Source organism: Ctenopharyngodon idella, chromosome 19, assembly GCF_019924925.1.
Source record: "Ctenopharyngodon idella isolate HZGC_01 chromosome 19, HZGC01, whole genome shotgun sequence".
Classification (NCBI taxonomy): Eukaryota; Metazoa; Chordata; class Actinopteri; order Cypriniformes; family Xenocyprididae; genus Ctenopharyngodon; species Ctenopharyngodon idella.
The window spans coordinates 14689013-14716979 of NC_067238.1; the positions used below are offsets into that span (position 1 = coordinate 14689013).

General features: G+C 34.7%; 1 protein-coding gene across 2 annotated transcripts; it reads left to right on the top strand.

Moving 5' to 3' along the window:
• Nucleotides 1-429: 429 nt before the first annotated feature.
• Nucleotides 430-27967, top strand: fbxl20 (F-box and leucine-rich repeat protein 20). 2 transcript variants are annotated; one of them, XR_007926577.1, is made up of 16 exons: nt 430-719; nt 9487-9548; nt 9764-9818; nt 10656-10730; nt 10875-10969; nt 13458-13526; nt 13632-13727; nt 13810-13936; nt 15080-15154; nt 15259-15389; nt 16170-16230; nt 16327-16371; nt 18528-18584; nt 18873-19085; nt 21047-21496; nt 27911-27967. XR_007926577.1 is itself a non-coding variant. In XM_051873210.1 (15 exons), exons 1-15 carry the CDS (start codon nt 678-680, stop codon nt 21152-21154), a joined length of 1311 nt encoding a protein of 436 aa, XP_051729170.1. In that variant the 5' UTR covers nt 430-677; the 3' UTR covers nt 21155-27849. The 2 variants fall into 2 exon arrangements, 1 of the variants encoding a protein (XP_051729170.1); XM_051873210.1 differs by lacking the exon at nt 27911-27967 and having other exon boundaries at nt 21047-27849.

Here is a 27967-nt window from a genome sequence, read left to right on the forward strand (position 1 = left end):
CACTTTTCCCAAGTAGTTTGCAAACAATGATCAGCATAAATGTTTTCATTTCCTCAGAATGACAACTAACTTTCTGTGTAGAACTACAAATAATACATTGAATTCATCTGAAATGTAGCTCATGTATTTGTTTTTGTTTTGTTTTTTTATGAAAAAATGTAATATTTTACCAGTTTGGTAACATGACAACTATAAAACTGGTAATATTATATCATAAAATAGTTATATTCGACCTTAAAGACCATGAACATTGTCCACAGACAATTACTTGTTACTTTTACTACAGTTAGCCTACCATATCATTAGGCTACACATAGCTTTAAAGTAGGCTATTAAATATTAATTCAGTCTGACAGATTCTTATGGACAGATAGAACTGCAATATTTATGAACAACACTGACCATAAGTTAATTGTAGTTTACAGATAGGGAAACAGTCTGAGATCTAGTCATGGTAAAGGGGAGGGGGTGATCCGCAACACAACAGGAGATAAGCTTCATTTGTTCATACTTCAACCACTGAGGCTCTACTGCATCTTCGCCATATATAAACGCGATGAAATTAAGTGAAAACATGGCATGAGCTCGACGGAAACCAGCAGCACCGACACATCTACGTCCTTTTAATAACCGGACGCGCGTTTCCTCTCCGGTTTGCCGACTTTGTAGTGTTCGGGATGGGTAAGGAGGTGAACGGCGTCTCTCGGAGTCGCTTTGAGGCGAGTAGACACAGTTTATTTCCAGATTGACATGTCGATGTAAATAATCTTGCGTTTTTACTCCTAAACGGCTTAAATAATGGAGGATTATAAGTGTTGTTGCAGTAGAAGAGGCCGAGCTTCCGCAATCATATAAGTTCAGCTCTTCTAATTACTTGTCAGTCTATAAAACACATTCATTAATGTATGTTGACCAAAGGCAGTATCAAATCCATCATTATATCCCTTTCAAGTCGCTATAATTTTTTTCTTGTGAAGTCTACTTTGTGTCGGATTGTAGTATAAACACAACCATTGTTCAAAGCTTAGTGTGCCACAAAAGGTGCTTTAATATTTCTCGTTTATTTACGCGAAGCAACAGTAGGTTGCGATGTACGCTTCGATTGTTTTTATAAATTAAACTGGTTAGCTGAGATTATAGGAGACGGATAATGGTGTTAGGCCCACAGGCTGAAGTGGGGAAAAACAGCCGGCCAAAACAAAAGCTGGATATATACACGGGCCTTTACGCGTAAAAACACATCGCACCTAAACACATCATCATAGAAAACAGTTGGGCCGGTTTACGACTACATTTAGTTTGTTGTTGCCCTTGAAGACGCAATATCAGCCGTGTTTAAACAAGTTATAACTGTGTTTACATCGGGTGTGTCTCAAAACTTAGTGAGTTGACTAGCTAGACTGCATTTTCATGGCTTCATAGGCGCGTGTTGCAGTTTTCGGCGCCTGTGACGCTGTCTAGATAGGGAGCTCACTAGGTTTTGAAACACAGCCGTAATGTTGAGACACATGGCATTATGTATATGTTTGTTTGTTTGTTTTTTTTATCGGGGGTTTATGTCTGTAGTTGCCACGCACATGCACTCTGGGCACTGTCAGAGTGAAACATTGTAGGCCAGTTACTAAAGATTAATTTGTTATATAATACCACAATGTTGCTCTACCCTCTGATAAAAAGACTATCCAAACCAAACTTTATGATGGTTTCCAGTTTCCACCACATTACCACTGTTACTTATCTATCTATAAACAGTGAACAACTTTCGAAACCATATTAACCATCCAAGGTGTGACATTATCAACTAATGTCCTTTTTGTATGACATTTTAATTTTAATTTTTGTAAACATAAATATGGCTGATGTGAAAGTGGCAATGAACCAAGTATCTCTGTAACATTTGCCATTGTCTTCTATAGCAAAAGTTATGTGAACGATAAAATAAACATTAAGTATTCCTTTGTGATGCATACATTACTCAGTATTCTAGCAACAAATGCCATAATATGACATGCGTTCTGATAGCTTCTTATAATGTTTCGAAAGACCCATAATACTTCATTATGACTTTACAACAGTAACCATGCCATTTAAGTGGAAACTGTGATAACTATGTAAAGGTACAAGGCCTAATCTCATTATTTCTATTGCAAAGGCACGGATGTAATCAGTATTTAAGAAGCAATGCATTGTTGCCAGCTTAGGCCTGTTGCTTTTTTTAGGATCAGAGTGATTATCTAGACATTGTTTTGGAGACAGCAGCATGAGAGTTATCTTTACAAATAACTGACAGCTCATATTATGCTTGGCTGCTTGATTGTAACAATATTGTCAGAAAACAGGGATATAGCCATCAGCTGGTGGACCTATTTTGTTTGTGTGTATGGTTTTGTCATGTTGCCTTTACATACACACATATATAGTTGCATTTGGCTACTGCAACGGTAAAAAGAGCACAGCCATGTTACAATTTCATTATTGTGCTACACAGTGAAAATTTGTAGATAAAATTTCATGCAGTAGCTGTAGTCAGTAGCGGTTTACTGTATATTGAAATGAGTGCAAAGTCATATTGATATTCAGAAAACCTGCAAGGTCACAGGTCACTAGACCTGGAAACAAAATAAAGAGTAGCTGCTTTACCAACTCAGTGATAAAAAATGTCAAAGATTTTGTAAGATATTGTTTTGTGCTTGGAGTCAATTGTCTCATATGTGATAACGCAATGAAACATGCCAAATTGTGTGACATAATTTTTGTCCAGGCTGTGATAGGAAGAAATTATGAAGACATGGAAAAACAAGAGAAGATAAAAAAAAAAAAAAATATATATATATATATATATATATATATATATATTATATATTAGTGCCTTGCAAAAGTATTCATACCCACTGAACTTTTCCACATTTTGACACGTTAAAACCACAATCAAAAATGTATTTTATGGGGATTTTATGAGATAGACCAACACAAATTGGCACATAATTGTGAAGTGGAATGAAAATGATAAATGGTGTCCAAAATTTTTTACAAATAAATATCTGAAAAGTGTGGGGTGCATTAATATTCAGCCCCCTTTACTCTGATACCCTCAACTAAAATCCAATGGAACCAACTGCCTTCAGAAGTCACCTAAATAGTAAATAGAGTCCACCTGTGTGTAATTTAATCTCAGGATAAATACAGCTGTTCTGTGAAGCCCTCAGAAGTTTGTTAGAGAACATTAGTGAACAAACAGCATCATGAAGACCAAAGAACACACCAGACAGGTCAGGGATAAAGTTGTGGAGAAGTTTAAAGCAGGGTTAGGTTAAAAATTAATATCCCAAGCCTTGAACATCTCACGGTGCACTGTACAATCCATCATCTGGAAATGGAAAGAGTATGGCACAACTGCAAACCTACCAAGACATGGCCGTCCACCTAAACTGACAGGCCGTGCAAGGAGAGCATTAATCAGAGAAGCAGCCAAGAGGCCCATGGTAACTCTGGAGGAACTGCAGAGATCCACAGTTCAGGTGGGAGAATCTGTCCACAGGACAACTATTAGTCATGAACTCCACAAATCTGGCCTTTATGGAAGAGTGGCAAGAAGAAAGCCATAAGAAGTCCCGTTTGCAGTTTGCGACAAGCCATGTGGGGGAAGAAGGTGCTCTGGTCAGATGAGACCAAAATTGAACTTTTTGGCCTAAATGCAAAACGGTATGTGTGGTGGAAACCTAACACTGCACATCGCCCTGAACACACCATCCCCACTGTGAAACGTGGTGGCAGCACCATGTTGTGGGGATGCTTTTCTTCAGCAGGGACAGGGAAGCTGGTCAGAGTTGATGGGAAGATGGATGGAGCCAAATACAGGGCAATCTTAGATGAAAACCTGTTAGAGTCTGCAAAAGACTTGAGACTGGGGCGGAGGTTCACCTTCCAGCAAGACAACGACCCTAAACATACAGCCAGAGCTACAATGGAATGGTTTAGATCAAAGCATATTCATGTGTTGGAATGGCCCAGTCAAAGTCCAGACCTAAATCCAATCGAGAATCTGTGGCGAGACTTGAAAATTGCTGTTCACAGACTGACTCCATCCAATCTGACTGAGCTTGAGCTATTTTGCAAAGAAGAATGGGCAAAAATTTAACTTTTTTAGATGTGCAAAGCTGGTAGAGACATACCCCAAACGACTTGCAGCTGTAATTGCAGTGAAAGGTGGTTCTACAAAGTATTGACTCAGGGGGGCTGAATACAAATGCACACCACACTTTTCAGATATTTCTTTGTAAAAAAATGCTGGACACAATTTATCATTTTCCTTCCACTTCACAATTATGTGCCACTTTGTGTTGGTCTATTACATAAAATCCCAATAAAATACATTTTTGTTTGTGGTTTTAACATGTCAAAATGTGGAAAAGTTCAGTGGGTATGAATACTTTTGCAAGGCACTGTGTGTGTGTGTGTGTGTGTGTGTATATATATATATATATATATATATATATGTAAACTTTTTTTTTTCTTTTCTTTTTTTTTTTTTTTTCTCTTTTTTGGTTATGGGATAAAATATATGCTCTCTATACATTTACATATGCTTTAGACCTTAAATTTGTTTGTAATTCATATATTCTCAATGCTTATTATTCTAGGCTAATGAGAAAAATATTCTCAGTAATAAACTAATTATTTTATTTTATTATTTTATTTTATTTTAGGTATTGAAGTATGACCATTACAGGTCTTTGTGAGATTCACTCATGTAAAAACAGTTACAGGAGACATTTAGATATAAAAGGGAACTGGTCATGAGAAAAGTCATCTGGCGATATAGAGTGTTTCTGATGAGCTGGAAACAAGTGATCAATCATTCCTGGTTTGTAACAGTCTGTAGTCAGGCATCACATGGCTCATTCTTAAACAAACAATCAAATGGAAAGTTGCCCCATAGAGAATGGATGGGTGAAAAGAAAACACAAATGGGAGAGCTCATAATACTGAATAGCTGTAAGCCATCTCACATATTGTTTGTTTGTCTTTCTTAGCTGAGGTGGTGCTTTAAAGGGATGTCTATGTAAGCTTGTTTCGTTAATTGTGACTTTTTATCAATTCAGACTTTTTTTCTTACAATTGTGAGTTTATATCTCGCGATTCTGACTTTTTTCTCGCAATTGAGAGTTTATACAAAGACTATAGATATAGAAAGATGGTTCACTCCTATTAGTTATAAATGGGAGAAACTGCAACGCTCAATATGGCGGAATACGCCATATCGCTGATCGATAAAGTCATTGCGTCACTGAGGCTGTCGTTAGAGGCTCCGGTTCCCATAGAAATTTGAGACTCGTGCTTAGGACTGCACATGCGCATTGGCTGGTCTACCCTGAAAAATAAGCTTTTTAAACGCTATTTGAACATACGAAACAACATTTATGGGACAGTTCATGTCAGATTTTGTTGCTGATTTGAAATATGTTATTTAATTGTGAGTTTGCTGAGCAGTTTTTGAGATTCCCCCCAGGATTCCCCCATTCAAATTGACAGGACTTGGTCTTGGATGTCCGAAATAGCTGCCCGGAGGTGTTGCAAATATCACCGCAGAGTGAACAGACTTTGCTCAAAACAGACTTTGGTTTTTATCTTGCAATTTTGACTTTTTTCTCACAATTGCGAGTTTATAACTCAAAATTCTGACTTTTTTCTCGCAATTGTGAGTTTATATCTCGCAATTTTGACTTTTTTCTCACAATTGTGAGTTTATAACTCAAAATTCTGACTTTTTTCTCGCAATTGTGAGTTTATAACTCGCAATTCTGACTTCTTTTTCTCAGAACTGTGAGACATAAACTCGCAATTGGGAGTTATAAAGTCCAATTCAGAGGAAAAAAGACTGACTTTATAACTCGCAATTGCGACTTTATATCACGCAATTCTGATTTTATAACTCTCAATTGTGAGTTTAAGAATTTCGAGATGTAAACTCACAATTGTGGGGAAAAAAAGTCACAATTACCTTTTTTATTTTTTATTCAGTGCCGGTAACAAGCTTCCATACATGTCGTTCCAAACCTGTATGACTTTTTGTCTTCTGTGCAACACAATAGGAGATGTTTAGAGAATCTGTAAGTGATACAGATAATGAAAGTAAACAGGCTTTGGGGTTGTGAAACTCAAAAAAAGACTTCAAGCACATTCCTACCAAGAACGATAACTGTAAAGATAACTATATTGGTTTTCACACTAATATGCTTATAATAAACATTCTGTTTATTATATGCACACGCAGTTGTCGTCGTCTGTCACATTAAATGCTTCATCTCTTTAATGTCAGATGGACACTGTGAATGTTTTTATTGTTCTTCAGCTGGAAAAATAGTGATTCCAATGATATTGCTCCTCTGTGTTGTTATCTGTAGTGAGGACTTTCCTATTCTCATAGAATTAGGATGCTTATTAAAATTTTACAGTTATCGTTATCAGCCTTGATGTGAATGGTTCCTTATGCACTATATATATTTTGAAGCATTGAAACAATGCGTCTTGAGGTGCCAGGTGTGAAAGCAAAGATTTTCAGAGAATAACGAGTGAAATGTTGTCCTTTCCCTGACACAGAGTTATCATATGGCTTCAGAAGAGTTGAAATATGATGCACGAGTCATACTGTGTACTTTTGTGTTTATTGGTCATATTTGCAATAGTACTCCTTTTTCATTGTATTGAATAACATTTTAAACATTCTTTTAGAAGAAAAAGGGCAAGTAAATAATGACTTTTGGGTGAACTAAAACTTTGAATTAAATTTTTGCCATCACCTGTGATTAACTAAGGTGATTCTTATGGGATTGGACACTGGTTTTCCTGGCAATTTTCTTTGTTGATTAGTGAATCAATTTGATCCCAGACTGCTGGGATTCTTCTTTAGATCAAGACAGGGTTACAAAAAGAAATCCGTGTTTTTGTGTCCAATGCACAGAACAGTTTATGTGCGCTCCACTATTTTTGGATATGAGGTCGTTACTTCTCAGGAACACTTCTCTGGTCTGAATTATTCAGCAAGACAATCTGTATCTCTTGTTACCACTGGGAAAAAAGGTTTTGTGGTGTGATGAAACCAGGATAAGATCTTTGGTGTTAATTTCATGTAGTATGTTTGACACAAAGTCAAGCCTATAGGGCTAAATTTTAGCTGCAAAAAAAGCAGAACTCGGGATTGAATTTCTTTTTCAGATTAATCTAGTTATAATACATTCTGCACTACTGCCAATTAAGTGACAGGATGAAGGAAGACAAGTGCTGTGAATTGCCTAATTTCTGGATAAAAAAAAAAAAAAAAAAAAAAAAAAGGTACTGGTAATTTTCATCAATATGGAAAATTCCTATTAACACGGTACATTGGATCCTATTTTTACAAACTTTTATTAGAGTGCAGTGAAAATATTATGTCTAGATAAACGGGACTGGTCTTAGACATTCCTCCTGCTGTTAGCGTTACCATGAGCTAGAAAACAGAATGTGTGAAATTGAGGAAGCGCAAACAAACTTTGAAAGAGATTGTTACAATTCTAAAGGTCAGAGAGAGAGAGAGAGAGAGTACAGGAAACCTTGACTAACTTTATAAGGCAGCTTCAATGTGGTCAAATATAGTCCATTTTGAGGCTAGAGTGTGATAGATTTTTGGAAAACTTTTAAAACTATTAAAAATAATTTTCAGTAATTGAAATAGATTAAAAATTAAAAAAAAAAAAAGAAAGAAAAAACCTCAAATGAAATTTCCAATGTTGCCTTGGCAATTAACTGAAATAAATTCAAATGTAAGTGATGTACTAAAATTATGAAGTTATGAATTGTTGGCCTGGTTTCACAAACGGGGCTTAGATTAAGCCAGGATTAGGCCTTAGTTCAATTAGGACATTTAAGTAACTTTTATAAACGTGTCTTAGAAAAAAAAACAGTACTGTTGTGCATCTTGGTGTGCTCAGGGCCATTAAATGTTAAGATACAACTTTTGTTTTTAATAATGTATTAGTAAATGTTGAAATTAACATGAACTAAAATTCATAAATGCTTTAGATGTGTTTTTCATTGTTAGTTCATGTCAGTTAATGAATTAACTGTTAACTAATGGAATCTTATTGAAAAGTGTTACCCTAAAAAATGTCAAACACATAAAATTGCTAAAAACAAAATGACTTAAAAATTAAAATGAACTGAATATATATATATATATATATATATATATATATATATATATATATATATATATATATATAAAAAATATTAATAAATACTGTAATAGTATGTAAATAATACTAAAATAACACTGGCACTTAGGCATGTTTTAGGAGTAATTCCTTACACAGTAAATGATATTTGTGAAATTTATTTCCGTAAAATAGTTTTGATCCATTTATAATATTTCATTCCTAATGCCTTAAAGGGGATCTATAATGCCCCTTTCACAAGATGTAATATAAGTCTCTGGTGTCCCCAGAATGTGTCTGTGAAGTTTCAGCTCAAAATACCCCACAGATCATTTATTATAGCTTGACAAATTTGCCCCTATTTGGGTGTGAGCAAAAACACACCGTTTTGTGTGTGTCCCTTTAAATGCAAATGAGCTGCTTCTCCCGGCCCACTTTCCAAATGAGGGCGGAGCTTTAACAGCTCACGCTTTGGTTGCTCAACAACAACAAAGCTGGAGAATCTCACGCAGCCAAAATGACGATTGTTAGTAACAGTGTTCAGCCTTACATTGTTCAAACCGGAGTCAGACACTGATGGAGAGACTCAGGAAGAAGTTACAACTTTTAGAATGCATATGGACATTTCTGAATGGTTAGTGGATAAATTTATGTAGTTTCTGTGGAGTTGATTCAACTCATCGACTAGCATGTGCCGTCATGTTAATCAACAAGAAACAGTCTGGCGTAAAATGACGGCATGGTAACAACACTCTACTACAACTCTTCCTCTTCTCTAAAGCAGCCCAACATGGCCTCACCTCCTTTGTTGAGTGTTCCCGGGGCCAGGGCTTATGCAAATTTGGGGGTTTGTGATGTCACCAACCTGGGAAGAAGCTCGTTGTAGTCCCTATCAGCCGTTTGTTGTAGTCCTTAAAAAGCGATTTCTGTAAAAGAAAATATCTCCCTTTGCATTGAACTTTGAGCGTTGTGACTTTGCAGATGTTATGCTCAAGCAGCAACATTACACAGACTAAAGTTAAAAAAGTGAACTCATAATCAAGGACGTAATCATAAACTTTGTTATAGAACCAAAGCCTCTGTATTTTCTCGTATAAGAATACGAAAGACACTTTTCAACAAAACACACAGACAGAAATCAGCCACTATTCTGTCATTCTGTGGTTCGAACCGAGGTATTGTCATCTTGTTTTATTGTTTAAAGTGTGTGATTTGCTGTAAGACACTGTAAACGCTATTGACCTTTAAACTCTCAAGACACACAGTTTTATAAATGAATGTCTTTCTCTCTCCTCAGATGTTCTCCAATAACGATGAGGCTGTTATCAACAAGAAGCTGCCGAAGGAACTGCTGTTACGGTTGGTGTGAAACCCATTCAGTACTTCTTTCTTCCTGCTTCCTGCTAATAATCTCTTCTTGTTAATAGTATTAATCATCTCTGTCTTCTTCATCTTTCCTTATCCTTGCCATTTTTATAGCATAGAAATAATGACTGACTTTAATGACACGCTCTATCACTATTTGTTAATGATGTTTGCTAATGGTTTTGATGTTGTCTTTTTTTTCTCCACAGAATCTTTTCATTTCTGGATGTAGTCACACTTTGCCGCTGCGCACAAGTCTCACGAGTAAGTGTGATTTAGTCTAGGGACTTTATAGAGTAGACTGGTGTTTTGTGGCACATTAAGTGTCTATTTTGACATTTGTTCATTTCATGCTTTTAAGAGCCCTCCAGAAACAATATTTTGTGGATTATATGTTGCTTGTAATGGCTATGGTTATATGTAAGGTACATATAACAGAAGGTACAGAGCTCCGCACATGACATATGGGAAAATATATATATTTACATGAACTAAAATTCAAATGCATACTTAATATATATGCATGCATATATATATATATATATATAATATATATATAATATAATTGTGTAGTTGTGCTTGGAGTCAATTGCGTGAAAACACAATGAAACACGCCAAATTGTGCGACATAATTTGTGTCCAGGCTGTGATACAAAGAAATTATGAAGACATGCAAAAAAAAGAGAGAACCAACAAAATATTAATAACTGATTATGTTGTAGCATTTTTGCATTTGTTTTGCATAGTAAAATAAAACCTGTATCTGTAGTTTGCATATTTGAAAAATAATTTTGTCAGATAAATACCTTACCTTAAGTTTTTTGTTCTTCCATCATATTTAAAATATAATAAAAATGTAAAATATTTTCCTCATTTTTTGATGGTTTAATCAAACTTGTTGAGTCATAAACAAATATCTCCTCCGGACATCACTTTTGGCCACTACTGTAGATTTTTGCCCGTATGTCATGTGTGGGGCTCTGCAGGAAGAAGCTCTTATATATTAAAATTACTATATCTTATATATTAATATTTTTTAGTATATATCTATCAATAGGGGCTTATTGACTTTCTGTTTCACACTTGCTCTCATTTTCCCAGTCATGGAACCTGTTAGCCCTGGATGGCAGTAACTGGCAGCGCATAGACCTCTTTGACTTCCAGAGAGACATTGAGGTCATTTTTGAGACTTTTTTTTTTTTCTTTTCAAACAACACAGTCGAAGTCAACATTTTGCTTTAACTATTAAAATACACAGAATTTCGGGTGTTATTTAATATGAAGGTGGCTAATAGATCTTAAAAATCTCTTCACGTACAGGGTCGTGTGGTGGAGAACATCTCAAAGCGGTGTGGAGGCTTCCTAAGGAAGTTGAGTCTTAGAGGATGTCTCGGAGTCGGAGATAGTGCACTCAGGTAAGAATGAGGGAGCAGATGAATGCTTTATGAGCACATTTTCACAGCAAAAAGATGAAACTATTAAATCCATTTGAAACTGGGTACAAAAAATGCTGACAAGTATTCTTTTACACTTAATTTTGTTACAAAATATTTCTATTTCAAATAAATGCTGTTCTGGTGCTGCCGCTGAGCCAGAGGGAGCAGTTGTCATGTATAGATATGAAACAGCTTCATAAACAGTCTTTTCAACCTCACAGAATAATTATTTCTGTCTTACAATAATTGAAATGTTCTCAGAAGTCTATAGTTTGGATGTAAATACTGATGTCTATCAAAATAGAATAAATTGCCTTTTGAAAGTAACTTGACGCTTCAAATAAAGATTGTATCAATTACATTGTTACGTCAGTAGGTGGCGACAAGTGACCGTTAAAAATGTGTTTGTCATTGAATTATTCAAGAGAAAAACACTGATTCATCCAGTAATGAAACAAGTGAAATGTATGAGTGAGTCATTGAATCATTAATTCAACAGATATCATTAAAAGAGAATAGTTTTGTGAGAAATCCCACCTGTCTTTGTGTCAACTTTACAGCAGAAAAGACCAACCAATCAGAAACGCTTTTTGCCTGTCAATCATTTTGACTGTTAAGGTTTAGCAAAATAAAAAAACAGCTAAAATGGCTTACAGTATCTTTGCATTTAAGTATGTGCGATTTGCCATCTTCCATGCATGCAAACCGTTTGTTAAAGGATGATAGGACGAAACTTCAGAATTAAAATTTCCTGATAATTTACTCACTCCCATGTCATCCAAGATGTTTATGTCTTTCTTTCTTCAGTCGAAAAGAAATTATGGTTTTTGAGGAAAACATTGCAGGATTTTTCTCCATATAGTGGACTTCACTGGGGTTCAGCGGGTTGAAGGTCCAAATTGCAGTTTCAGTGCTGCTTCAGAGGGCTCTACATGATCCCAGACGAGGAATAAGGGTCTTATCTAGTGAAACGATCAGTCATTTACTAAAAAAAATAATTTTCTAAAAAAAAATTAAATACTTTTTAACCACAAATGCTCTTCTTGAACTGCTCTGCGATGCGCCACGCATTCTGAAGTAAATTAATCCTTTAATAGTTTTAGAGCAAAAACCAATTTCGGTTCACTTTGTCATTTTGCTCTTTATGTGAATTAGTCTAAAGTCACCATGAAATCAAAATCAAAATTTCTTATTTTTGATGGAGTATTGCAGTATTGATTTTAAATGATTTATCCGTGCACATCATTATTTATTTATTTATTTATTTAATTAATGTATCCTTGTAATCATTATTCACTGCACTGACATGATGCACTGACATCTCTTCTCTGATGACGTTTTTTACTGGCGTGAGGGCGGGACAACCTGTCACTCACATGAGATCCACCAATAGCAAACCACAAACATCCAATCAATACCAAGACAAAATCAAGTCCCACCCTACATGTTGTCTTGTATGAAAAGCTGTTTCACTCAGAAATATGTCGCAATAAGGAAGAAAAGACTATCCGCTTGTTAAGTCGTGACGTAAGGAACGCCGTTTCTGGGTCCAAGCCTCTACTTGTTTCACTTGAGAATGCCATCGCGATGGCCGTTTATGAGCGCTATTTATTCATATTAAACATTTAACATTTTAAAGTTAAACATTTAAAATATTTACAGTCTACACAACAGTTTCCGTGCTCACAGCGTCACAGAAATTAATATTTTAACGATTTATAAAAGAAGAATCACTGTCTGGCCATCTGGGATTTTGGTATGGAGATAAAAGTTATGATTATAATTTTTTGGAAGTATTACACCACATCGTGTGTGTATATTAGCACCATTTGTTGTTTTCTTGTGGTATGAGATGGAGTGTTTTTTTTTTGTTTTGTTTTTTGGCATTCAACTCTTATTTATTGTTAAACATTGAGGAGGTAAATAATAGCAGGATGTGTCAACCTTTATCTTTCTGTCAATCATGTAAAAGTTAAATTTAAATAAAAATATTAAATACTTGATACCCCCTCATCCAAACCTTAGCTCAACCTGTGATCAAACAGGAAATTTCAGCACAGAAACCTCTTCCTGTTTTTTGGGGGGGGGGGTTTTCGCGACCAACAGAACTTTTATAATGCCGCTTTTTTTTTTTTTTTTTTTTTTTTTTTTTTTTTTTTTAATAGCATATAAGCAAATGTACAAACAAAATAGGCATTGAACAAATATGAGATAGAGCGTTTGGACCCGGAAGCGCTGCAGCGTGACGTCAGACTTAACAACCGAATTGCAACTTTCATGCCATTTTATGCTGACTCTAAGACCTATCAAGAAAGTAGATTGCCGCTTTAATATTCGTACATGAGTTTAGTAATGCTTTCCATTCTAAAGGACATTACATTTAGACTAAAGACATTATTGCAACTTGGGAAATTCAAGCATTGTTTAAAGTTTAATCATGTTTTAAAATTTGTTATGTCTCTTGTAGAACATTTGCCCAGAACTGCAGAAATATTGAGCTGCTCAGCCTCAATGGCTGCACCAAGATCACTGACAGGTGGGTGAAGGGTTGTGTGTGTGAGTGTGAGAGAGAGAGAGAGAGAGAGAGAGAGAGAGAGAGATGTTTTTGATCTCTGTTGAACTTCTGTCTTTCTTTTTGCAGTACCTGTAACAGCTTGAGTAAATTTTGTCCCAAACTGAAGCACTTGGATCTTGCCTCCTGCACCTCAATCACGAACCTGTCCCTCAAAGCTCTGAGGTCAGAGGCCACAGATGCACATACTTGCTGGTTATGCAAAATGCTTCTCTAGGGCTAAATGACTCTCTCTGTGTCATTTTAGCGAGGGCTGTCCTTTGCTAGAGCAGTTGAACATCTCGTGGTGTGATCAGGTGACCAAAGACGGCATACAAGCGCTTGTGAGATGTTGTCCGGGACTCAAAGGCCTGTTCCTCAAGGGCTGCACACAGGTGATTCTGAACTTTCACATAATCTTACAGCCCTCTTCACTGTTCTTCCCCTTTTGCTACGTTATTTAAACCCACTTATAGCTTTTTGAATTGAAATAAAGCTAAAATAAAATAAAATGGTGAGACTTTACAATAAGGTCTCTTTTGCTGACATTAGTTAATGCATTAGCTAACATGACTTAATAATGAGAAATTAATTTTTTATTTATTCACCTTTGTGGTAACACTTTACAATGTTAGGTTTTATTAGTTAACTACTTTAGTAAACATGAACTAAGAATTAGTTTTGGCTGCTTAAGATTCTACAGCTTTGTTGTTGTTGAGCAACAGAAGCACAATCTCTTAAAGCTCCGCCCTCTTTTGAAAAGCTGCCAGAAGGAGCAGCTCATTTTCATTTAAAGGGACACACATAAAAATGGCATGTTTTTGCTCACATCCAAATATGGGCAAATTTGATAAGCTACAATAAATGATCTGTGGGGTATTTTGAGCTGAAACTTCACAGACACATTCTGGGGACACCAGAGACTTATATTACATCTTGTGAAAAGGGGCATAATAGATCCCCTTTAAATAAAGCAATGTAGAAATATTTAATAATAAAAAAAACCCAATAAAAATGACAAAAGCGCATAACAAAATGACTAAAATTAAAATGAAAGTCTTCAAAATATTAATAAATACTATAGTCCCGACCTAATCTCATGGCATTGGTTGACGCAAACGGGCCACAGTGTTTACAAAAACTAAAAAATGATCCATCACCTAACCTGAAAATGTGGTTCATGTTTTAACATCTAGATTAACCATGGTTATCCACATTGAAACCTGAACATTCAAAAAGAACAAGAGACAAAAATAAAAAAAATAAAAAAATAAGATAAACATAGTCCATATGCTATCATATATTTTTAGAAGATTTGAAATATATATACTTCTATGGTAATTGTTGTCATTGATTCTTCATTGTCATTGATTTGTTGTCACTGAATCTCCTCATTTTGTATTCCATGGGTTTGAAACAACATGACGGTGAGTAAATGAGGACAGAAGTTAAATTTTTTGGTGTACTGTCTCTTTAAATCCAACCAATCATTTAGTAACACATTATCTGTCTCTCTTTTATGTTTTCTCTCTTTATAGTTGGAAGACGAAGCACTTAAGCATATTGGAGCACATTGTCCAGAGCTGGTCACACTCAATTTGCAGACATGTTCAGTAAGACACACACATTCACATTCTCTCATACACGGGATAGGTGCAAATATGTCCAAGCGGATGGGTTCCTCATCTAGGTATGTCTCTGTGTGTGAATCGAGCAGCAGATCACAGATGAAGGTCTTATAACCATCTGTCGTGGGTGCCATCGGCTGCAGTCTTTGTGTGTGTCTGGCTGTGCAAACATCACAGATGCTATTCTCAATGCCTTGGGCCAAAACTGCCCCCGTCTCAGGTACATAACACACACACATATCCGCTAATGCATTTGCATGCAATTAGACGTTACCCAATTTTTCTCCTCTTTTAACCATCTGGTGCTGTTGGGTCATTTTGACCAAAAAATTTTACGCTTTGTTTTTTAGATTTTTTTACTTCATCTGAATGGTAAGAAACTTGGTAAAGGTTTTGGCACTTGCTGTGTGAACACACACAAAAATCAAGAACATGGTTTGAAAAAGTTAAATGGTCCTGAAAAAAATAGTCACACTTGTATTGTTCCTAGTCAAAAATGACCACATTGGAAAAGAATGGGAGACGAATCTCATCTTATGGAAACGTTTGGTACTGCGCCCAAACAAAATCTTACTGAAAGCTCATTTTTTGAGATATAAACCTCAAATTTGGAACACAGCTTGTTTAGATTTATTGAAATTGTATAACTTTTTTTTCAAAGTTTTTTTTTTTTCAGCTTTCAACAGTGTCATCTTTAAAAAGAGACCAAACTTAAGTCTGTGCTCCAAAGCATTCTATATATGACAGTTTAAATTTCGTTTCATATTAAGCTCTATGCTCAAAAAGTGAATAGATGGATTATAACTACTGTATAAAGAGAATTTAAAACCATAAAATCCCCTAAAAATACTAAATATTAAATAAAAAACATTATCGAACTAAAATACAGTACAATAATTTCGTTGAAAAAAAAAAAAAAAAAAAAAAAAAAAAAATTGACCGACACGCGAATGGCACCAGAGGGTTAAACTTGGAACCATTGATCTTTTTGTCTCTGTAGAATATTAGAGGTGGCTCGCTGCTCTCAGCTTACAGATGTAGGCTTCACCTCACTAGCACGGGTGAGTAAACAATCCGACAAACACAAACCTCCATCTGTGCTGAACCTCCAGAGCTTCTAACAACACAAATCAAATGCATCATTTCCTGTTTTACAGAATTGTCATGAACTAGAAAAGATGGATTTAGAAGAGTGTGTACAGGTAAGTCAGAATGGGTTGGCATTAAGAGAGTAACGCATGAAAATATTGTTACATACTACATTAAGAACATTACATTTGATAAAACCTTTAGTGAATTTGTTTTCCATCATTTTTGCTGATAGTAATTCTGAAACAAGTCTGTGAAATTGATTTGGAGACTCTTATGGCTCATTTCCACCGAGTGATACGGTTCAGTACAGTACAGTATGCAATTATTTCCATTTCCATTGTCAGAAGTTGTGAATGGTACCGAAATACCGAACTGTACCACTTTTTTGGAACCCTTCCGTTGGGGTACCTAGCACAATAGTACCAGTAGTACCACTACCAAAAGGGTGGAGCTACACTCACTGCAGAATGTTGAATGGTTGACAGAGAATCGTCACTTGCACGTGCTACAAGGGGAATAACAACACAATACTGGGTAAGGGGAATAACAGCACAATGTGTATTTTTTTTTTTTTGGCTGTTTTTCCTTGGAGCCTTCAGTCTTTGCTCAAACAAAGCTGCTGTATGTCCTCCATTATTGTTTACTGTCACTTCTTCGTGTGAGAATGACATCGATTGCTACTTTCTGGTATACACCACGCCTTTAAAGTAAGGGTACTGTTGGCGGTGGAAATGCAAGTCGGATCAGGGTTTACCATCCCAAATCGTACTGTACTGTACTGAACTGAACATACCGCTTGGTGGAAACGAGCCATTAAAGTGCCCCATTATACTTTATTGGATTCATGTAGTGTGCAGTATAGCTGTTTGTGAATGTAAAAAGCCTTCAAAGTTTTTAAGATCAAAGTGCAAAATTTATTGTCTCCCAAAAGAAAGAATCGATTCGGTAATTCCAGTCTTACTTCCTGCTTGAACCTACGTAGGTTTGTAACACATTTGCATAATGCAAGCCTGTGGTCTTCATTGGCTGTCTGTGAGCAACGTTGACATTGACCCGCCCTCAAACACTGTAGTTGTAGCACAACTTCCAGCCTGCGTGGAGAGGTTCTTGAGACTCCAGAAACACCTGCAGCTTCAAATACCTGTTTGATGCTCAACAGTGGCTTTTTATAGCTGTCCTTTCAATACAATTAAAGGGTTAGTTCACCAAAAAATGAAAACTCTGTCATTAATTACTCACTCTCATGTCGTTCCACATCCTTAAGACCTTCGTTCATCTTCAGAACACAAATTAAGATATTTTTGATAAAATCCGATGGCTCAGTGAGTCCTCGATTGCCAGCAAGTTAATTTATACTTTCAAACACCCAGAAAGGTACTAAAGGTATATTTAAAACAGTTCATGTGATTACAGTGGTTCAACCTTAATGTTATGAAGCGACGAGAATACTTTTGTGCACCAAAAAAAAAACAAAAAAAACAAACGACTTTACTCAATGATATAGTGATGAATGATTTCAAAACACTGCTTCATTAAGCGTCAAAGCTTTACGAATCAGTGGTTCGGAGCGTGTATCAAACTGCCAAAGTCATGTGATTTCAGTAAACGAGCCTTCGTTACGTCATAAGTGTTTCAAAATTTTAATGGTTCACGTGAATTTGGCAGTTTGATTAGTAAAGCTTCGAAGCTTCATGAAGCAGTGTTTTGAAATCGCCCATCATTAGATATTGTTGAATAAAGTCGTTATTTTGTTTTTTTTGGTGCACAAAAAGTATTCTCGTCGCTTCATAACATCAAGGTTGAACCACTGCAGTCACATGGACTATTTTAACGATGTCTTTAGTACATTTCTGGGCATTGAAAGTGGTAATTAAACTGCTGTCTATGGAGTCAGAGCGAAGGACCTGTAAGACCTTCGTTCTGAAGATGAATGAAGGTCTTACAGGTTTGGGTGACATGAGGGTGAGTAATTAATGACAGAATTTTCATTTTTGGGTGAACTAACCCTATAATTTTTTTTTTTTTTTTTTTGACAAAATATATTTTTATTATAGACAATGACTGTGATTGCAATTATTTGTCTTATCTGAAATGAAATGAAATGGAATAGAGTTCCTAATGTTATTTCCTGTTTTGTTGATTATCAATGAATGTGGTTAGCATGAATATTTATAATTGTATTTATTTATTAATGCATCTAAAGTGCTTTATAAACACTTCATAAAATATAAAAGTCCTTTTAATAATGTTAGCTCTTTCTCTATAGATTACAGATGGAACACTCATCCAGCTATCTATACACTGCCCTCGACTACAGGTTCTGGTAAGGGTTAAAAAAACAAAATCTACAATAAAAAACTTACATTTTACATAATGTGTAAATTTGGTGTGATTAATAATAATAAAAAAAGATAAAAAAAAAAAAAAAAAAAAAAAGTCTCCCACAATAATGTCCCAATGTCTTATTTTCATTTGAGGGCTTTTCTCGGCTAATTTTGATTAATAATCAGTATGTGTAATTAATACTAATAATTTCTGCAACATTTCTTGGGTGTTACTGGCTTGTTTATGTATTGCGATCAGAAAAGCCTCATTCTCATTCATATTTTAGAGTTTGTCCCACTGTGAGCTGATCACTGATGATGGCATCAGGCAGCTGGGCAGCGGACCCTGTGCTCATGACCGACTGGAGGTGATCGAGCTCGACAACTGCCCGCTCATTACAGACGCTTCATTAGAGCACCTGAAAACCTGTCACAGCCTGGACCGCATCGAGCTGTATGACTGTCAACAGATCACCCGCGCCGGCATCAAACGCTTGAGGGTAAGACCTTTTTTGCTTACGCACAGAGAGGTAAAACATAGTGGTTTATTGTTTCTTATCTTATGGATACTTAAAATAAAACCTTTTTGGGATATATACAGATATAGGATTGATTTGCAGTCCTCAGTATGGTCCACAGAAATTTATGAATTGAATTTAAATGGTTTAAATTAAAAAGATATTACAAGTGTAAATAGTTGCTCTGATTTGATTTTTCATTGATGATGTGATGCATCACGAAATCTGAAGTTATTAGGGTTTGTGGTTTTGAAAGACTCTTCTGCTCACCAAGGCTGCATTTATTAGATGACAAATACAGTAAAAACTGTTATATTGTGAAATATTATTCCAATTTGAAATAATGGTTTTCTAGTTGAATATATTTTAAAATGTAATTTATTCCTGTAATCAAAGCTGAATTTTTTTAGAATCATTTCTCCAGTCTTCAGTGTCACATTTCTTATTATTATCAGTCAAAACTTTTGCTGCTTATTGTTTTTGTGGAAACCATGATTTTACAGGATTCTTTGAATATAAAGATCAAAAGATTTTTTTTTTTTGTTATAAATGTCTTTATCACTTTTGATCAATTGAATGCGTCTTTACTGAATAAAAGTATTTATTTCTTTTTTAAATAAGAAAAATCTTTATGAAAGAATTTAAACCATCTGCCAAATGCATAAATGTAATTGTAAAAAAAAAATATATATATTATTATTATTATTATAAATGTTAAAAACAATTGTGCTGCTTAATATTTTGGATTTTAATATTTGGAATATTTGATTTTTGATTCTTTTGAATAGAAAGCAAAAAAAAACAAAAAAAACAGCAATTATTTGAAATTATAAATGCCTTTAGTGTCACATTTCGTCAATTTAATGCAGCCTTGCTGAATAAAAGTATTAATTTCTTTCCAAAAAATTGTCCATAAACTTCCCTAAACATTGGAGATATGTACAATAGATATAGAAAATAGATATTTAAAAGAAATAACTAGTTTTTGTGTTATTGTAAGAATTATATTGAAGGATTAAACAATTGCACACATTTTATGACTTAAAATAATCATTTATTTTATACAGTTGTATTTTATACAATATACGGTTATTGTATTAAAATCAATGAAAAATATTAGACAACAGAACAACATTATTTAGTTTATGATCCATTGACAAGGCTTTGGAATGAACACAAGAGGGAGCTCACACAACACATCTCAAAATTGATTGATGTATGCTGATATGTATTGCTTTAAAGGGTTAGTTCACCCAAAAATGAAAATGTTGTCATTAATTGCTCACCCTCATGTCGTTCCACACCCGTAAGATCTTCATTCATCTTCGGAACACAAATGTAGATATTTTTGATAAAATCAGAGAGCTTTCTGGCCTCTGATAGTCTGCAATGTTATTACCACTTTCAATGCCCAGAAAGGTAGTAAAGACATTAAAATAGTCCATGTGACTACAGTGGTTCAACCTTAATGTTATGAAGCGAAGATAATACTTTTTTACATACTTTTATTATTTTTGTTTGTTTTTTGCACACAAAAAGTATTCTCTTCTCGTTGCTTCATGACATTAAGTTTGAACCACTGTAGTCACATGGAATATTTTAACAATGTCTTTACTACCTTTCTAGACCTTAAAGTGGTAATAACTAACAGTCTATCGGAGGTCAGAAACCTCTCGGATTTCATCATAAATATCATAATTTGTGCTCCAAAGATTAACAAAGGTCTTATGAATGTGGAGCGAAATGAGTGAGTAATTAATGACAGAATTTTCATTTTTGGGTGAACTAACCCTTTAAACTTTGGTTGTGTACATGTTTATTTATAATAATTTGTTTTTGTGAGTAATCAGTATGATAGCGCAGAAGCTTTATCATACGCCAATGAGCTTTCTTTATGTACTTTTTCCCCCAACATTATTTCTTTTTTCCATCTTCCTCTTTAGACTCACTTGCCCAACATTAAAGTTCACGCCTACTTTGCACCCGTGACTCCGCCTCCTTCGGTGGGCGGGAGCCGCCAGAGATTCTGTCGCTGCTGTATCCTTCTATGATGTAAAGCGGACTGTGCATCTTGACCTCTCACCCCCTGATCCACCTAGAGCACGTGCTGGTGGGTCCCCGGTCAGAGCGGATGGGAGTGACCGAGAGACATACAGTACTCCACACCCAGTCATGAGCTTTAATCAACACTACAGTCCATTCAGTGGCTTTATACAAGACTCTTATAGGGTAATTAAAGTGGACAAATTGGGGGAATGTGCTACTTTGTTCATTGCAAACTATTTGGAGAAGAGAACAATGGGGCCTTTATGAAAAACATTTGGCCGCTTGTTATTGGATGGACCACCTCGATTTGATTCGAGATCATGGTAGAAACAGGAGACGATCACAAGGTAACCAGCTCATCTTTCTTGCCCCTAAACACACAGTAAGGGTGGTCTTTAACCTGTGAGCCCCTCATGACACACATTCAAACACATCTCTCACATATACATACAAATGGATTCTCTCTTTCTCTCTGTTTGTGTTGCTCTCAGTGGCTTTGTTAAACTTAGAGCAGAGACTGAATATTTTTAAAGCATGATTATCTTCCAAGTCTTGCTTTTTGTTTTTTATCTGTCTTTACCTGGAGATCTATTCGGAAGGCGTCAGAGTTACAATCTAGATACGGGGGCAGATTTAGGCAAGTGGGAAACTGTGAACTGTGTTCAGCTGAAGAGCGAGTGTCTCGCATGCAGCACTGAAGTGTGTGCGTGTGAAGATCTCTTCGTTCGTGATGATGGAGAGAACGACAGTGGGCTTCACTCATGAAAGAAGCAGAATGAATTTCTCTCATAAATCCATTACTTCACCTTGGCCTGTGGTTCTTAAGAAAATAAATGCACTTTTCACGTTCGCATTAATTTATTTAAATAAACTAAATAAAATTAAACAAATAAAAATAAATAAAATAAATAATACCAAATACATCCTTTGAGATGTGGTGGAAATGATCTGGATTCAGAAAAATTACAGTTCAGACAATGCGTACATATATATACATACACATATATTGTGTGTGTGTGTGTGTGTATATATATATATATATATATATATATATATAATATATATAAAATATATAATATATATAATTATACATATAATTATTACTTTTTTTTAAACTGATAAAATACTAATATATAAATGTTTATTTTATCAGTTACACTTAAGTTGAACTATCATTTCCACCACATCTCAAAGGATGTATTTGGTATTTATTTTATTGTGTGTGTGTGTGTGTGTGTATGTGTATATATATATATATATATTAGAGATGCACCGATATATCGGGCAATATCGGTATCGGCCGATACTTCAAAAACAGCCGATAAGAAACCAGTTTGATGTTCAATATTAATAGGAATTATATGAATTAATAGTTTAGTTAATTTGTGTTAATATTAATTTGAGTAATGTGTTTGTTTATAACTGATACCAGTTACTCTGAATCAAGTTGATGAAATGGAAAGAATAAAGTTTTTATTTGCATTTCTTTCAAAATATAATAATTAAAAATATAATGATTAATTATTAATTATAATGAAATTAGCATTAATTTAAAAGAAGGTATAAAGGGCAGAACGGTATCGGTATCGGCAGATATCACTCTAAATAATCGGCTATGGGTATTGGTGGAGAAATTCAGTATCGGTGCATCTCTACAATATAAATATATATACTTATATATATATACTTGCTAACATTTTATCATATATTATCATATATTGTCTCAAGCATCATCATTGACACTCAGATGAATGACAAATATTGAAGTGGTTTGTTTAGATCATATTTATAAAAATGTAATAATATTTTTATGATGGATTTTCACAGTTTAAGATTGAAAGTCTGGGTCTAGGACAAAGGAAAAACAACAGAAGACATTTAAAAAATAAAATCGATAGTGAAGGCACGACAGTTTAAAACTTACCACTGAAATATACAAGTCCTCACAGCTGAAGAAACACCAAGATTAATTTTTGAAGGAATGGTTTACAAACAATTTACACAGTGATTAATTGGTTGATGTGTTTCATGAATGAGGCCTGATGTGTTTTAGCTGTGTTTGTTTTCACGTCTCCTCTGATTGTTCTGTGTCCTCAAAACAAAGCGAGCAAGTGAATCAACCATCAACATGTACTTTACAATCAATCATCCGCTGGCTTATAAAGTACACAAACATACTGATTTCTGAGCGGTTGTACTCCGATTACGAAAACAATCAAAAGCGTTTGTTTTAGAATGGTTTGTTTGTTTGTACTTGTTTTCATCATGATTGTGGTCATTTCAGTTTAGCCTCTGTTTGGAGTCACGTCAGGCCACTTGTGAAAATGTTAGTGTCTGTTTTTCTTTTTGCTAATTTTTGTAGGCAAGCATTAGATTGAAATGTGTTACTATATATGTAGAATATTTTGATAGGGCTTTATGAAATAATATGGATGAGCTGGAGGCGATGTGGTGGCCTATTTATGCCATTTTTGTGGCATAAAAACTTTAATGTTACTTGATGAAAATTGCAATTACAATAAGCCACTTTTAATTTAATTTCTATTAAGTTGCTCCAGAAAAAAACTCAAGTACTCATACTTTTACACTTTAGACAGAGAGGACCACGGCTGGGATTAACATACTGAACGCATTTTATTTCCGTCACACTCTTTAGAGAAAAGTGTTTCAGCTGATCAGAATCATATATGCAAAAAAAAAAAAAAAAAAGCTGTATTTTGAAGTAGGTTTTCTTTATGATAGTATGAGACTCATAGATGTCATCAGATTCTTTGTCTTTTTTTTTGGTGATGTTCTGTCCGGTATGTAGCACGCCTTTTCTTTTTAATCTGTTTAATTTTCCAGTTTTTGTTCTCGACTTTTAACTTTAAAACAAATCCTCCGTTTGCAATCAGAGATATGTTTGTCCAGTCCAGTGTTTTTGGACCCTGACACGATCATATTCAGCCGTGTATGAGATCATTGTGTGTTTTGGGTTTTAGGGAGTCACTAACCATTCTGTGATTTACGGCACCTAATCTCTTTTGTGATACCTGAGATTCTTTACATTTTATGCATATATAAGTTATCATAACTATTTTCAGTGTAGTTCACAATATGTCTGATCATTTGAGAGCATACAATCACTGATCAACAAGATGCTCTCAGAGCAAAACAACAATGTTGACATGTGAATCACAACAATCTTTCTAGAGACAAGTACTAATTGACAGAGGCAGTTGTTTGTTATATACAGCTTCTGAACAGATTCCCCTGTGCTTTCTTCAGGCATGCTAGAACTTGCAGAGCTGAAAGTATTTACATTAAACTACATCTGAGCCATCCTGGAGAAATTAGGAGAAATCCATTGATTCTAGGTGGAAGCATTTGCGAAAAGTATTATGTCAGTGATAAATTGACTATATGAGATATGTTTTTATAAAGAAATGAAGCTTATTTTAAGACAATTAAGATTTTTGCCTTGTGACATTATTTCTTTATTTCCATATAATTAAGGAAGATATATATATATATATATATATATATATATATATATATATATATATATATATATATAATATACAGTCAAACCAAAATTTATTCAGACACCTTGAACATTTCATTCATTAATACAGTTTATTCACTATAGTTTAAAAAAAATGGTAATTAAAATATGACAAGATCTCACAGTTAAACTGTGTCAGAAAAAAATGATCTTAAATTTTGTCAGAGAACACTTAAGCAAAATATGGTCAGGTCAAAGTGTCTGAATAATTTTTGGTTCCAAATTTTTTTTATCAGTTTTACTGGTAGTCCACTGTATGATTAATTTTTGGGTATAATATGTCACAGTTTACTTTTTTGCTATCCTTACTTACATAAATGAACTGTAGTGTCCTGCACTCACTAGTAAAAATATATCAAAAATATAAAAAATGTCTGAATAATGTTTGGTTTGACTGTGTGTATAATATATATTTTAGGGATGCACCGATGTATCGGCCGCCGATATTTATTGGCCGCCTTTTGCTCAGTTTACAACCATCTGCATATCGGCTGTAGCAGGAAAAACGCCGATATAACAAACCGATGGTTTATAAATTAACTGTGTGAAGGCACTGCTGTATAATGTCTGTTGCGTAATCCTAGCGCTGCTGTCTGCGCTTTAAAGTTAATAAAATAACAAAAGATTGCACACTATTCTTGACTAAATAACTTTCATAAGTATAGGGGACCCCATCAGAATGATGACCAAAACTTTACTGATGTTTTATTAAGTTTATTGTGTCCGTTTTCACTCCTAACAAATCATCACAAAAGCTAAACATTACAGAGCACAAGAAGTGCGCATTAAACTCTCTCTCCCTCCATTGCATTATCATCAACATATAGCGAATTATTCAAAACACTTATTACAACTAACAGTAAATAAATACATACAGATCTTATGCCTTTTCGGGGGATGCTTAATAAACGGACAAACTCTAAATCTGCAAAAAAACTCTGAAGAATTAAGTGCACTCCTTGTCAGTCCGTAGACTAAAACACCCGTCAAAATAAGAGTCCCGCCTTAGTAAAGGAAATAGTGCAGATCTCATACATATTTAAACTTACAAAACAAAATTAAAATGTATACAAAAACAAATTAGAAAATTAATCACAACAAAGTCTGTTACAATAAAGAAGGATTAATATGTATTTAATTTATACAGTGAAGAATATGCAGTGCTATTTTACATTTGTTTACTTCATTTCTGTCCATGAAAACTTTTAAACCTACCTAAAAAGCACTGTTTATTTCATATATATCTTTGTTCTGTTGTCTTTATGTAGGCCTGCTGAATGTTAAATGGATCCAATTTATGTTCATTAAAAATTATTTGATGATGCAGCAATAAACCTGCTAGTATATTATAATGCAGGTGTTTTTGAACTTTGATTATGTAAAACATGATCAAAATACTATCTATTTTGATGACAAAATTTCATATAAGAGAGGAAGTGACAAATATCGGTATCGGCCAATAATTGTTTGTTAAAATCTGTATCGGCCCCCAAAAATCATATTGGTGCATCCCTAAAATATATATATCCTGTCCTTGATTCCTATGACTGACAGTGCTAGTCAAAGCAGTTGCGTCTTGTTCCATGTTCACAACAATTATTCTGTCTTTTCAATATAAAAGTCTTCGCCACTGAATGACACACTCATAAAGACAGTCTTTGCCGCCATCTAATAGCGTAATAAAGTAACTTCTGTTGCTGTTCATGGTCAGGGACTATTTTTTCCGGCAGAAGGAAGGCTTTTGGTGAAAGTTTACTTCATGAAAGTTGCATTACAACATATTTTTTGGCTTTAATATTTGTATTGTGTGGTAACTGTTTTATAAAAGCAATAAGGTACTCGAGGCTAGTGCTGTATCGTGAATAAGTCACAGCTAAAGGGGTTGCAATGATGCCCTTCAGCCGTGACTTATTCAAGATACAGCACAGCCTCTCCTACCTTATTGCTTATATTTATATACAGTATATATATATATATGCTAAAATGCATGTTTGCCCACTCTTGGACATCAAATTAAGTAAACTATTCAATAAATACTTTACACTTTATTTTAAAATGAATATATTTTTTAATTAACTGGTTCATTAAAAAATGTCACAATACAAAATATCTAAATGGTACTAGAATGGCTTTCTTTCTTGTAAAAACAAAAAAAAACAACAACAAAAAAAACAAAACAAATTTTGTTCTCTTGATTTCTTGATTTTGGGCTGAAATGTGACCTGTTTTTTCATACATATTCCTTTCACAATGAATGTTGTCATGTTTTGCTTTCAGGAATGCCATTAGGGAAGCTTGCAGGCCAATTAAATTGTTCAGTACATTACTAAAACAGGATCTTATTACAGAGTTTTGCACTGCGTTAAGTTGTTTTATTCTTTTCTGAAACCTGTCGCCATTATATTGACGATACATTTTTTCTGCTTTTAGATTTTCTCGCATAAACAGACATGTTGACAAGGAATATTCTGTCTCTGTGTTTAATGTCTGTGCCCCTTCTTTACATTTGTCTTTTATTAAGGTTGGCGTTCGCATGAATCATGAACCGCTGCACTATGACACATTATAACTGATGTGCTTGTATCTAACTCCATAATACCAGTATTGTCATTTTTAAATAGTAGTATTGCAGACATTGAGTTGACACACTAGAAACTATTTTATTATACTGAAAAGGCCACGAAGCGTTGACATCATTTATTTATAGTCAACAATACCCTAAATAGTTCTGCTGTCACATGCAGTTTTCATGTTATGTTCAAAAACATTCTGCCCCTTGTTCCCGTTTTGTTGGATTTGACCTAATAACCTCTGTCTGTTTCTCTGTCTATCTGTCTGTCATTCTCTCATAAACACACACACACACACAGACACACACACACACACTCTCTCTCTCAATCAACCTTGTTATCAATGAGTGTGTATATCTTGTGGAGTTCTTGGGCTCTGGATCTTGGGATACACAGACACATTTACAATCTGGGGGTCACGGTTTGAGACCGTAAAATGAGTGATCAGGGCGACATGGACGTTAGATTTTGGTCCTTGGGGATTAAAAACAGTCACAGAGACAGTACTTCATTTTTTTTTTTTATACAATTAACCAATATAAATGGATATGGCAGTATGAATAAATATATAACTATATATTATTAAGAGCTGTGTGATCTTTTTTGTTATTGTTTGTACTTATGTTTGTCCCTCAACTTTTCAACAGTGAGCTGCTGTCGGTGACGTGGAGGTTGAGATACAATAAAATTGTTTTTGAATTTGA

Bases quoted from the DNA above. Each gene is read 5' to 3' on its own strand.
- fbxl20 (XM_051873210.1), top strand. From the start codon at position 678: ATGGGTAAGGAGGTGAACGGCGTCTCTCGGAGTCGCTTTGAG. The intron at 9,549-9,763 runs GTTGGTGTGAAA...TTTTCTCCACAG, and splicing joins CCGAAGGAACTGCTGTTACG to AATCTTTTCATTTCTGGATG. The intron at 9,819-10,655 runs GTAAGTGTGATT...TCATTTTCCCAG, and splicing joins GCTGCGCACAAGTCTCACGA to TCATGGAACCTGTTAGCCCT.